Source organism: Trematomus bernacchii, unplaced genomic scaffold (genome assembly GCF_902827165.1).
Source record: "Trematomus bernacchii unplaced genomic scaffold, fTreBer1.1, whole genome shotgun sequence".
In the NCBI taxonomy this organism is placed as follows: domain Eukaryota; kingdom Metazoa; phylum Chordata; class Actinopteri; order Perciformes; family Nototheniidae; genus Trematomus; species Trematomus bernacchii.
Window position 1 is genome coordinate 2,033,304 of NW_022987469.1, and position 13,279 is coordinate 2,046,582.

The 13,279-nt window shown below is 43.5% G+C and overlaps 1 protein-coding gene across 1 annotated transcript in view; it reads right to left on the bottom strand.

The window, feature by feature from the left end:
• Positions 1 to 13,279, bottom strand: part of nfasca (neurofascin homolog (chicken) a) — a 101,620-nt gene that overhangs the window by 56,161 nt on the left and 32,180 nt on the right. Inside the window, exons 3-4 of the mRNA XM_034144330.1 lie at positions 8,500 to 8,662; positions 1,849 to 1,866 (exon numbers count right to left, since the gene is read on the bottom strand). Coding sequence (XP_034000221.1) covers positions 1,849 to 1,866; positions 8,500 to 8,593 — 112 coding nt within the window. The 5' untranslated portion in view covers positions 8,594 to 8,662. The remainder of the gene's footprint in view (positions 1 to 1,848; positions 1,867 to 8,499; positions 8,663 to 13,279) is intronic.

Below are 13,279 nucleotides of genomic sequence, written 5' to 3' on the forward strand. Positions count from 1 at the left end.
ATATTATAGGATTTCAGAATTATTTTGCTGGTGTTATTTATTTTTATTTTGTTGCCAAATAAAAGGAAATAAAAAACGTGTTGCAGTGTGGATCATTGATCTTAACATATATCAGTCTTTAATACTCACAATACTTTTTATTTTCATGGAATTTGTTGTATTGTTTGTACATCTGTTTTATATTCTGAATAAAGAAATACATAGATCGTAGTTTCCACCTCCCCAGCTGTGTTCAGTCTACTAGACATATTTAATGGCTCATCTAACCCATACCACACACACACCACACACACTCATCTTTCTGCCCTTATGCCTTTCCAGCTCACTGAGCCCTGCAGGGTAGAGGCTCCCACACTGTACACAAGTACACACAGACTCACACAGACTGTACACACAGACTGTACACACAGACTGTACACACAGACTGTACACACAGACTCACACAGACTCACACAGACTGTACACACAGACTGTACACACAGACTGTACACACAGACTCACACAGACTCACACAGACTGTACACACAGACTGTACACACAGACTGTACACACAGACTCACACAGACTGTACACACAGACTGTACACACAGACTGTACACACAGACTGTACACACAGACTCACACAGACTCACACAGACTGAACACACAGACTCACACAGACTCACACAGACTGAACACAGACTCACACAGACTGAACACACAGACTCACACAGACTCACACAGACTGAACACACAGACTCACACAGACTCACACAGACTCACACAGACTGAACACACAGACTCACACAGACTCACACAGACTGTACACACAGACTCACACAGACTCACACAGACTGTACACACAGACTGTACACACAGACTGTACACACAGACTGTACACACAGACTCACACAGACTCACACAGACTGAACACACAGACTCACACAGACTCACACAGACTGTACACACAGACTCACACAGACTCACACAGACTGTACACACAGACTGTACACACAGACTGTACACACAGACTGTACACACAGACTCACACAGACTCACACAGACTGAACACACAGACTCACACAGACTCACACAGACTGAACACACAGACTCACACAGACTCACACAGACTGAACACACAGACTCACACAGACTCACACAGACTGAACACATAGACTCACACAGACTGTACACACAGACTCACATAGACTGTACACACAGCCGGGATACCAGGCCCTTCAGAGGATCGCTGCATTAGAGGAGGCCGCTCTGTAAGACTGATTCTGTCCAACAGAACACTTTCCCTCTGTAAGTGAAGCTATTGCAGCTAATCTCATGCCCAACTGACAAAAGGACAGCATTATACATATCCCTCTCGTTGCTATGGCAACCATAAGTAACCCAGAGTATTTTTATACTATGCTTGGTTGTGATAAAAGCCAGGCTATGAAACATAATTGGTATGGAAATTACTCCTCAACATATCAGCTTATAACACATCCTCCATGACGTTCTTTACACCAGCTCTGAGCTCTGAATGCTATATTGCTACAAACTGTATAATGCTTATAAGGCTGTTATTCCTCTGTGTGTTTCCAAGCAAGATACATTACTGTTCCTTACGACCAATGATTTGTTGGGTTATTTAAATATATTATTCATTCTTACTTATCAACCAATGTTTGGGATTTGGGCTCCTCTTTTTAAATCACAGACACTAACGGTGTACCCTAATATATACTGTATTCATCTCTGTGGAGCAGGAGGAAAAATAAACAGTAAGTAGTAAGGTGTGTAATTAAGCTCTTAGTTATGAAATGAGTCGGTGGTACAGAAACATTAGCAGTGATGTTAAAAAGAAACACTTACGCTCCTGAAGGATCTTTGCTGTTAGTCCAATGTAAAGCCCAAGAGAGACGGGAAGAAGCATGGACACATTGTAATGTGAATGTTAATCATATTAGACGGATATAAACATTAATAGTACTATGAATACTCATTGTGTTATGTTCAGATCAGTGGTTCCCAACTGGTGACTGACAGAGCAGCGCTTTCATTCCAGTTTATGTTTTCCCAGACGGGAGCTGTCTAACTTTATGCAATGATACAGTACAACTGGTCACAAGTATGACACAGATCATATTCATTTGTTTAACTTACACTGCACACAAAAGGAAAAAAAATCATACAGTGAAGAAGTGTCATGGGTTAAATCCGTATTTTCTCCTCTTTATAGTTAGCAGCACTGCAGCTGTATTACCCCGTCCCTTTTATCAGACCTATTTATGTTGTATTGTAAAAATAGATTGAGGAGTCTGAACAAGTTGTTTTAGTTTCATTTCGTGAAATTGTAACACAACAGTTAGCTTTGAATGGATGGAAACAAACTGAATATTCAGCTGGCCCGCTGTAGGAGCGGTGACCTGAACAGAGACTCCTTCAAACCCTGAGGCAGAACCAGTCGAGAAGCACTGTCATAGCTTACAGTTTGCTCTGTGTAAAAAAAAACTAGTAGAAACTAGAAACTAGTTGTTATAACATGAGAGAGAGAACTGTGATTTATAGAGTGAAACACAGAAAGGATGGCTGGACTCACCTGTAAGGAGTTCCCGTGTCAGCAGAGGGTGAGCAGTAAGGAGGATAAAGAAAACACACATATACGTTAGCTTGTTTTTAATACTGTAACACTGAGTCATACAGTGTGTTTCAATAGCTCATCATTTATTTGTAACAGAGAGGAAGCAAAATTGTATTTAAAGCTATACTTGGCTACTTTACTTTTACGGTGTTTGCAGGCAATATTATATAATATAATAGACTCTTTAAATGTAATGTAACACGTATTTAAGAAATATATCACCTAATGAACATGGTAATAATAAGTAAAAGAACATTTGACCAAATGTTGAACATGTATTTAATATGTACTTGTGCCAGTGTACCTGTAAATGTGACACAGTAATGTGGACCTCCCACTGCTAGATTTAAGCTTCTATTCATTACGTTGGGCTTTGCCTACATGAATGCTATATTTGATCCAGTTAACAAAGAGGACTGTTTGTCAGCCACAGCACAACTGCACAGACCTTTTACTGAATGTTAATAGTATTGATTTTTTGCCATTTAGGTGTTATGTCATGTTAAAATGGAATGTGTGTGTGTGTGTGTGTGTGTGTGTGTGTGTGTGTGTGTGTGTGTGTGTGTGTGTGTGTGTGTGTGTGTGTGTGTGTGTGTGTGTGGGGGGGGGGGGGATGTGTGTGTGAGTGTGCATGTGTTTCCTGTAGGCATGTGTGGAAAGCACTCATCAATAAAGGTCAAGAGTGCAGTTTGATGTGAAGCAGATAAGGAGACAAAGGAGCGGGGGATGGGTCTTCAGCCGTAGGCTCCGTTTACACGGAAACGAAAACTAACAGAATTCGATATCAAAAAAGTCTTCCGTCCACACGCAATCGTCTCAATACATTTGTCCGTCCACACGAGACCGCTCGACCCGCTGGAGACGCTGTAGTACATATGCCGGGCCTGTAAGTGGCGCTGTACTTCCGCCACAAAATACACCAAAAGCAGCGAAGAAGACCTCCCGAGCATGGTTGCCATGGTTGCCTGGTTGCCCTTCTGTTTATTCTCCTCGGTGGATTTAGCAACATGTAGTTCATGTAGTTCTCCATGTCCACTTGTTGCTGATGGTTGTGGTAGAGGAGCTGTAGATTTGGGTGAGCAGCAGAGGTGGGGAGAGGCAGGGCTCTGGCCGTTTCGGCGGCCTCCGCCTCTCTCTTCTCTCCCTCCCCGAGGCGAGCTCGCGCTCCCGCTGTCAAAGGCGGGTGCGCGGGCACCCACTGCCACTGACTCTGAGCCTGGCTCCCGAGCAGGACGTTCAATCTCCCCGGTAGTCCACCAGCAGATGAAAAACACCCACCTCTCCGCCTCTTCCAAGGGACGAGGGGACCGTGCGGCAGTGTTTCCGTTTTTTTTTTTCCTCCAGTCAACATGTCCGTTAAAGTTGAAATCTTCCGGACAAAATTAGAAAAGTGCGGGTCAAAGGTCTTCTTTGTTATTTATTGAGCTTTAACACAAATGAATAACGACTCTATATAACAATATAAGAATAATACACGGAGCCTCTCTTTTTCTCCCCCTCTCCTGACAGCCCAGCAGTATCCGTCTCATGCAGCTGGCTGATCCAGTAATGAGTGACCCGACAGTAAAAATAAACATATTTATAACTAGTTTAGGCAGTTTGAGAGGTAATTAAAATAGCTAAGTGTGATGATCTAACATGAAGTGTGTGTTTTGCTCCGCTCACCGCCCCATCACAGCGGGCGGAGCTGCAGGTGATCATGCAGAGCTGCGTGTCTTCGTCAGCAGCAGCTGATCTCTGATCTCTCTCTCCTGTCCGATTAGACTTCACTCGCGTTTATGTCCATATCGATCAAATCTAGCTAGTTCTAGCTAATGATATGACTGCCTGCGTGTCAAAGGACACCTAAACATCACTCCCACCCTCATCCACCTACACTGGTTGCCGGTCAAGTCCCGCATATCTTACAAAGTCCTCCTCCTTACCTACAAGTCCCTCCATGCCCTTGCCCCCCAGTACCTATCGGACATCCTTCACCCACATGCCCCACCCCGGAACCTGCGGTCCTCAGACTCTGGCCTGCTTACCACCCCCCGCACCAAACTGCGAACCTTCGGGGACAGAGCCTACAGTGTGGCAGCCCCCACCCTCTGGAACGCTCTCCCTAGGGAGATTCGCAACATCCCCACACTCGACGCCTTCAAAAGGGCCCTCAAGTCCCATCTGTTTGTTTACCGGCTAACAGAAACTCTGCCGTGCGGGGGGGTCTGCTGGAGGCTCCTGCTGGGTGCACTGTCCTGCGAGATACCGGGACTTGGCTCGAAACACTCGGAACACTGTTGCTGTTGTTGGCGAAACACATCAGCAATGACGGAGGAGAGCAGGAGAGGTGTGGAGAGGCGGGGCTATGGCGTATCGGGCGTACACATGGAGCCGTTTGACCCCCCAGAGCATTCCGTCCGCAGATCTACCCACCTTGGGACCCGTTATCGTTTGAGGGCTCCGTTTCCGCGGTTCCGTTACGGCCTCGTGTGAACGAACCGTCCATACGATAGAGAACTGTAGCGGATAACACCCGTTCCGTCTCCGTGTAAACGGGGCCTTAGTTAGCTCTGACAAAGAGCTTCAGTGGAAGAGTCATTTGGCGCGTTCACACCGGAGTACTTTTCCCACAATAGTTAATCAGAACTCAGATATATTTGCGTTCACACCAAAAAGTCCCCTGAACTAAATTAGTTAATCAGAACCATTTTTACCCCCTTTTCAGTCCCTGCTAGAGAGCAGGTACTTTGGTGGGATAAAAAGGTTCCTATGTCTGATTGGCTGGGTGGAATGCAAACCACGCCCCGTAAAACTCCCAAAAAGTTTTGTGAAGCCGCCATTTTATTATCCTCGCATTAGCATTATTAGCATTAGCATTAGCCCAGCGCACAAACGCAGAGAGACTAACTTATGGCAACACAAAATAAAACATGGGAGCGGTAGAGATGAGGAGGTGTCGGCGTTCTGGCGATTTACTCAGAAGGCTTCAGTAGAAGCTGCTGGGAGTCCCAGCAGCTTCTACTGAAGTCAGTCCCCAACTCCGGGGACTTCCGGTCGGGGACTTCGGGTGGCAGTATACACCGTGAAGTTGTTTGCGGCCTGCCAGTAAACCCAAAGCAGAAGAAGAAGAAGTGACGTCAGTGGCTTCATTTGCCTAATCCTCCCCCAGGGACTCATTGCGGTGTGAACACGATCTGCTTTAGTTCATCAGAACTAAAAGAGTTCTCATGAACTATTGTGGGAAAATAACTTGGTGTGAACGCCCCTATAAGAGGTTCATCAGGAAAATGGATCACTACCATCTGATCAGTATATCTAAAAGGCTTTATATGTACATTTCATGTCTAATGGTGCTATTAAGAGAGCCATATAAACATTGTTTTTGCAGCTGTGTGATGTATAGCAACTGCTACTGAAATGCCATACGCTAAGTCATATTCCATTATCAACATAATTGTCCTGATTCATAACACGCAATGCTGATTTATTGTCATCCTCAAAATTGGATTTGTAGTCCCTTTCTGTTACACAAGAACCAACAAACCACTATGTGTGTGTTTAATACAGAGGATGAGGATAGTCTAACTCTAGTTGTATGAGAAAAATAGTAATATATACTGCCACACCAAATGAACAGCTAGATTTCCAACATCTCTTGCAAGACCTCATCCATCCTGAATATTTGCTCTGTGTTATCTTTCCTTTTATGATTATTCTTGGTTTTGTTGTGTGTTTACTCATTTAATTTATTCAAATGACACACATCAGGTCACGCAGCAAACATTAACTACTGTACATGACATGAAAATGGAACATAATAATTTCCTCAGTTCTAGCATTCTTTTTGCCCAAAGCTCTGTTTTCCAGACAGAGGGACCACTGAGCTCTCATGGTCCTAAATAGACCTGAGCCATGTATCTCAGCCAGGGCCGGCCCGTAGCACTGGCGTTATAGATGTTCGCCTAGGGCGCCAGATCTGGGGAGGCGCTGCGCTGGCAGCTCTGGGATGGAAAAAAACCATGGTGCTCATCCTAATTTTCGGCCTTGATGTAACAACATTCATAATTAAAGGGGACCTATCATGCAAAATGCACTTTTGTACGTCTTTTATACATGAATATGTGTCCCCGGAGTTCCAGGGAACTCACCAAGTGTCAGAAAACACAACCCTCTCTATTTTCCTCCATACCCAAATCTCTAAAAACGGGGCTGCAACGGATCTGATAAAAACTGATCCAGATTTGAACACGTTACTGACGTCAGGACGGTGGCGCTACGACTATTGGGCCAACTCTCCACCTATCAGGGGAATGTGGGGTTGGGCCACGGCCGGCCATTGCCGCTCGAAAGTGCTGGAGACGCTGTAGTACATATGCCAGGCCTGTAAGTGGCGCTGTAGTCTGCCACAAAAGCAGCGAAGAAGACTTCCCGCCCATAGTTACCATGGTTACCCTTCTGTTTATTCTCCGCTGTGGCTTTTTTTTTCTACCTCCCCGAGGCAAGCGTTTGCTCCCGCTGCAAACGCTTGCGGGGAGGCAAGCACTGTAATTCTCTCCGGTTAGTCCACCAGCAGATGACAAACTCCCACCTCTCCGCCTCTTCCAAGGAACGAGGGGACCGTGCGGCAGAGTTTCAGTTTCAGTTTCTTTCGCCGGTCAAGATGTCCGTTAAAGTTTAAATCTTCCGGACAAAATTAGAAAAGTGCCGGTCAAAGGTCTTCTTTGTTATTTATTGAGCTTTAAAACAAATGAATAACGACTCTATATAATAAAACACGGAGGACGGAGATCTCCCGTCTTCTGACAGCCCAGCAGCTGATCAGAGCACGGCTCACCTCTCCTGCAGGGGGGCGTGGTCAGCAGAATCAGACCCGTAGACAGCAAACAGCACATAGAGCGAAATGAGGCATGGCTAAAATGCATGATCTGTTTGCTATTTTGAAAACAGAAACGTATAAATATACCTTATATAGGTATGGCCCTACAATATATCATTTAAATATAGCATGATAGGTCCACTTTAAATAAATGTAACACCCTTTTCACCCCGGTTACACGTTTCATTTGCCCTGTACGATGGGCGCTGTAAGAGATGAAATGAGGGATGTTGGCTTATCTGGCGCCCGCAGCTCACAGCCAAAATGCGAGTGAGCGAGGGAGAGAGGGAGGGTGCACCGGTACCGGCGCTGTTGTTATTAGAATCTGGTGCTAGCTGCGCTAACGGATATAAGAAGAAGATGTTTCTACAATAATGTGGAGGGAGAGTCCTCTCCAGTCAGACTGAGAGGCTGATAGCTACAGCTCAGTGAGGTAAAGGACTCTGAGGGTTTAGATAGTTCACTTTAGTCTAAGTTATCTCAGTGGGTCTCAAACAGTTTGGTCACAATTTAGGTAAACACATATTTCCAAGGCACTCCTTTATAATTATTGGGATGAACAGGTTTGAAATCATTCCAGTGTATTCTATAGGACAGTAAACCAAACATATCCTTTAAAACTGGAGAGATTAAAAGAAATGCATAAATAAATAAATGTTAACTAGGTAAAATAAGATATGAATGAACAACAAAAATAAAATAAGTTACATTCATTTGTTATTGGCTATGGTAGGTTATTGGTTATGTTCACATACTTATTTGATTATTAAAATGTAAACCGATCTTTTTCATATGGGTGTTTAGAGTTGTACCCCCTAGATCTAGTAGTGATTCTGCTCAAAGTGCACCAGATTGAAGCATTTTACTTTAAAATGTTCAAACATTTGCTGCCAGCTAAAATCTCGCCTAGGGCTGCAAATTGTCTAGAGCCGGCCCTGATCTCAGCAGACTTCACAGTTTGTTTCGGTCTATCTGCTGGAACACGTTGCTTCTGAGCGAGTCTGATGGCTGCTGAGGGACTTACGGTCTTGTGGAACTTCGATGGCTGCTGCGTGGCGCCACAGCAGCAGCAGTGATGACATGAGAGCCAGGGCAACATGGCCGCCCTGCCGCATCATCTCTACCCCTCTGGTTGGCCGGCCTCTCCTTATTGGCTAAAAACGTTCTCCTGACAGAGCGCCGAAGACCTGAGAGAAAGACAGAGGAACAGATGGTTAGGATGGAGACAGAATAGTAGACTGGAGTATATCTACAGTAAAACTGTTTGTGGGGAGCTGTGTTCTGGCATGAGAGCGTTGGCCTACATTCACAGCTGAGTCCTGTGGGGCTCCCTGGAGAGAGCAGCCCAGAAACACAGCCAAGGAGAAGCTCTGTGCCTTTGCTCCTCAAAGGCTCCACTATAAGCCCTTCCACATGTAGAATGGTTTAACGTTCTACGATGATGGAGAATTAAAATGATTGGGATTGTTCCATTGTTCAAATCTCACCAATGTCTTTGATACAATATTTTCATAATCTTTTTAGATAAAGTTGCTAAAGGGTGTCCATAGACTTTATGGGAATACCTCTTTATTAATACTTATCATCTAACCAAAGGGCAACTTTTGGCTCACAGGTCTTATTGATTCGAACATTTAACTTAACATTTAACAACTTACTCATATTAAATGTAAAAAGACAAAGAGGAATTCTCCAAACATAAAAAAATAAACTTTAATAAACACCAAGATGTTTCCATCCTCTGATGTTAAACATTGAAAAATAAATACATATATACTAATATCAAGAGGCTGCTGCGGTATGCAACTCTATTTGCCTTTGTCCTAAAGTCTATTTTTCTACTATTCTATTTTCTGTAAAATCTGAAAATAAAAATTAAGTTAAAAAAAAACGATGGTGGTATTAACAATATCCAGTTAACAGTGATACTAAGGATGATAAGGTTGTGCTAGCTTCCTGTTCAGGCTACCTCCACCTTTGCTCAACAAAGACCTCGGTGAGAGGTGAAGCTGATAGCTGTACAGTGACCCGGTTACACACACACACACACACACACACACACACACACACACACACACACACACACACACACACACACACACACACACACACACACACACACACACACACACACACACACACACACACACACACACACACACACAGCATACATGTTTTTTACACTCTTCTTCAAGCCACATTATTAATCAGCCAGCCCACAAACCAAAGGTTTCTAATTAACTCTCCCTCCCCCCCACCACCTCCACATGAAAGCCAGGTTGGTGTACTGGCAACCATATCAGGACCACCTGCCCACTGTTAATCCTGCCCCCATGCTGCCCCCTCCCACCAGGATCAATCCTTCACTCAGCTGCAAATCACACCATGCTCAAAGCTATGACAGCAGGACAAATATAATAACAATTAAAAATATCCAGTGGGAGTGTGAGGGGGGGGTTTACCATAAGGTTGCCATATTAAAGTTCCAGGAAAATAAGGGCAGAGAATGTGACGCAACACAAAGGACTGTGAATGCACTGACTCAGAACACAGAATTTGTTTTGCATTTTTTTGATTAAAGTCTAAACAATTTGTTGACAGCAGTTTTACACAAAATGTCCAAGCAAGGATCCACATTCTAATTATTCTGACGCCACATGATATCAGCACAAACGTCCTGTATGCAGTGTGAAAAAAGGGAAACGTAATGTGTGTATCCAGCCTGGGATTTGGATCCACTCCTAAATGTAATGGGCTCTACCCTTGACCCAACTACACCCTTCCACCGTCTGCTGACAGACACAATGATAACTCATAAGTCTGATTCTAAAAAATATTTATTATATTATCAAGTTATGATAAGGTATAACGATTTAAACAAAAACAGCCCTACTGTACAGTGAACAGCATGAATCATGCAAGCACTGTGTCCGTTAGGATTTCCAGATGATCATTGCCATTGTTTTTCCACTAGTTTGAATACATGGTAAAGGATCAGCTTCGTCTCTTTATAGGATCTGTGAAATAACACACAGATCTCACAAGGGAGCTTTGTGGCCTGAGGGCAGGAGTCACATTTCAGCCAACACCTACCACACACACACACACACACACACACACACACACACACACACACACCACACACACACACACACACACACACACACACACACACACACACACACACACACACACACACACACACACACACACACACACACACACACACACACACACACACACACACACACACACACACACACACACACACACACACACACACACACACACACACACACACACACACACACACAAACACACACACACACACACACACACACACAGACACTTGTATGGAAGCAGATGCAAAGAGGGGTACTGTATAGGGTCACACATGAATGAAGACACGCCCTCGTTCCACTCAGTGTACACATGCACACACCTATCTCTGTAGCCCAGCTGTTGAGAAACCTGACTAGTATCACCCAATTATATGAATTCATGAACACACACACACACAAACACACACACACACACACTATGCCACACAGTCCAGTACGAGCCTTGCTTTGAATTGCAGACGTATTCCCAGCAGAGAAGTGATGGAGAGAGAGAAATGAAGATAAGGAAGAGAGAAATAGACAGAGAACAGAGAGAGCAGCAGAGAAAGCTCTAAAATAGGTCAGTGATTCTTCCCACGTGGAGCCCTGTACGCGCTGCAGTGCATTATAAATGATAGCACACAGTGATACAGTGAGGCTGAGTGCACACACAGGGAGGAAAGAGGGTCAGTGAACATCACACACTACAAACTACACAATACTGTGTCAAGCTGGAAAATAGCAGCTATACTACAGGCTTGGAAAACCGGGCCCACTATTTCTACACAACTGTTGTAAGAATCCTTTTCAACTAATGTGGATCACATTAATATTACAAGTTATTGTTCATGTCCTCGAGCTGTCTTACACATTACTCTTATACTATTTCAAAATGTTTTGTAATCCTCTCATTTATTTGGTAAAACTACATAATCTGATGCAACAAAATACAGTTCTTGTGCAGGTGTTGAAATTCAGCATATCCATTTTAGACAATGAAGCTCAGTAAGTATTTAACGAAAAGCTGCAAAAGCTTAGACCGCAACAATCAATGCAAGAAACCGAGCTAGTTGGGAGGTCAATATCGTTTTTGCTGTGTCCTCTCATTTGTTAAGGTAACAGTTGGAATCATCTTTTCATCAGCTGTTGAAAGAACACCATGTGAATAAAGCTGATTAAATGTGTTGGAGACTTGTGGGAACATTCAGGAAAGAGATGATTAATGTAGACAAAAGGTTGATGAAGGCTTTTGATTTATTGACCAAGATATAATATAACACTGAGGTTTATATGAGAGAAACGTGTCTAAATCTGGCAGCGTATTGATCCTTTGTGGGCAAAGGAATATTGATTCAAAGCTTCCACACACTAAGGCTGCTCACTGAAGGGCAACACTTGACACCAGGGGGTTTTCCCTCTCGGCGATTTAACTATTAATTGATGGTAGTGACCTGGATGTTGAAGGTTAAAACATGGGTGCAATCTGGTGAGATCAGGCTACATGACTTATATTCCTCGTCAGGTGAAGACGAGAGACATATCAGACTAACTGATGAACCCCAGCCAATGATATTTTCTGGGGGGGTTTTATCTTACATGATTTGCAATGTTGATTGATCATTTTTGAATCAGGAATGTTAACAATATGGCTTCCAAAGTATCACAGAAGAACTGATAAATGCTGTCAAACTAGGTGATAGAAGGTGCATTCTTGCATTTTCCAATCAAATGTCTCCTAGACTCAGAATAAGTTATTTTACTATGATAAACTGCAGAGGACAAAATGATGATATGTCATGCTAGACACCTACGTTCATTCCTGATGTTCCATTTAGTGCCCAGGCATTAGACCTCACCATGAGGTTGCGGCTAATGACTCCGTGTGTATGGGGAAACTTCAGGTTTTATACACTCTTCTAAGGACAAGGACCATAGAGTATAAAATCAAGGAGAAAGAACAGTAAACACTGGTTTTTGATCTGTATTGTTTAATAACCTTGGTTTCAGTCAGCACTCAGAGAGATGGGGGGTGCAGCTGGCTGACTGCATTCAGAGTGGTGGACCTAATAGACCAACCAAAACACAACCAGGTCAGAGTTACCTGAGTTTAGCCTGAGGTTAACCCCAGGCACACATGATGATCACACATAAAACACACACTGCTTCTCCTAACATCACATCACGGGTGCACCAGGCCGTCAGCCCTCTGCTGCCTGCAGCCTCTAGCAGGAGCAGACTATGTGTTTATAGTTTATTGTGTATCACTGAGCACTGCTTACTGACCTGCTATGAGATTTGCCAGGAGCGCGCTCAAATTAAAAATCATGACACAGAGCGATAACAATGTTAACCTACAGTAGAAACGGCTTTCATTTGCTAAATGAGGCTCTGACGATGACCGTTTTTTAAATTGTATATGACTTTGTAACATTATTTCATCATTAGATAATTATGCTATCATAAACTCAGTCATTTCAATGTAAATGTTCAGGCAACGTGCAGAATGAACCAACTGATCTTAAGACTCATTTCTTATAGCCCGCACGTTTTAAATGTCAAGAGAGGAAAGCTAAAATAACAGAGCTAACCATCAGATGATCTGTGAGGGAAAGCTTGATGAGCATGAGAATTACAGCTTAAAACACAAGACATAGTCAGCTGTTGGATATTGTCCTGGTTTCAGAGAAGGAAAACCCTTAATAA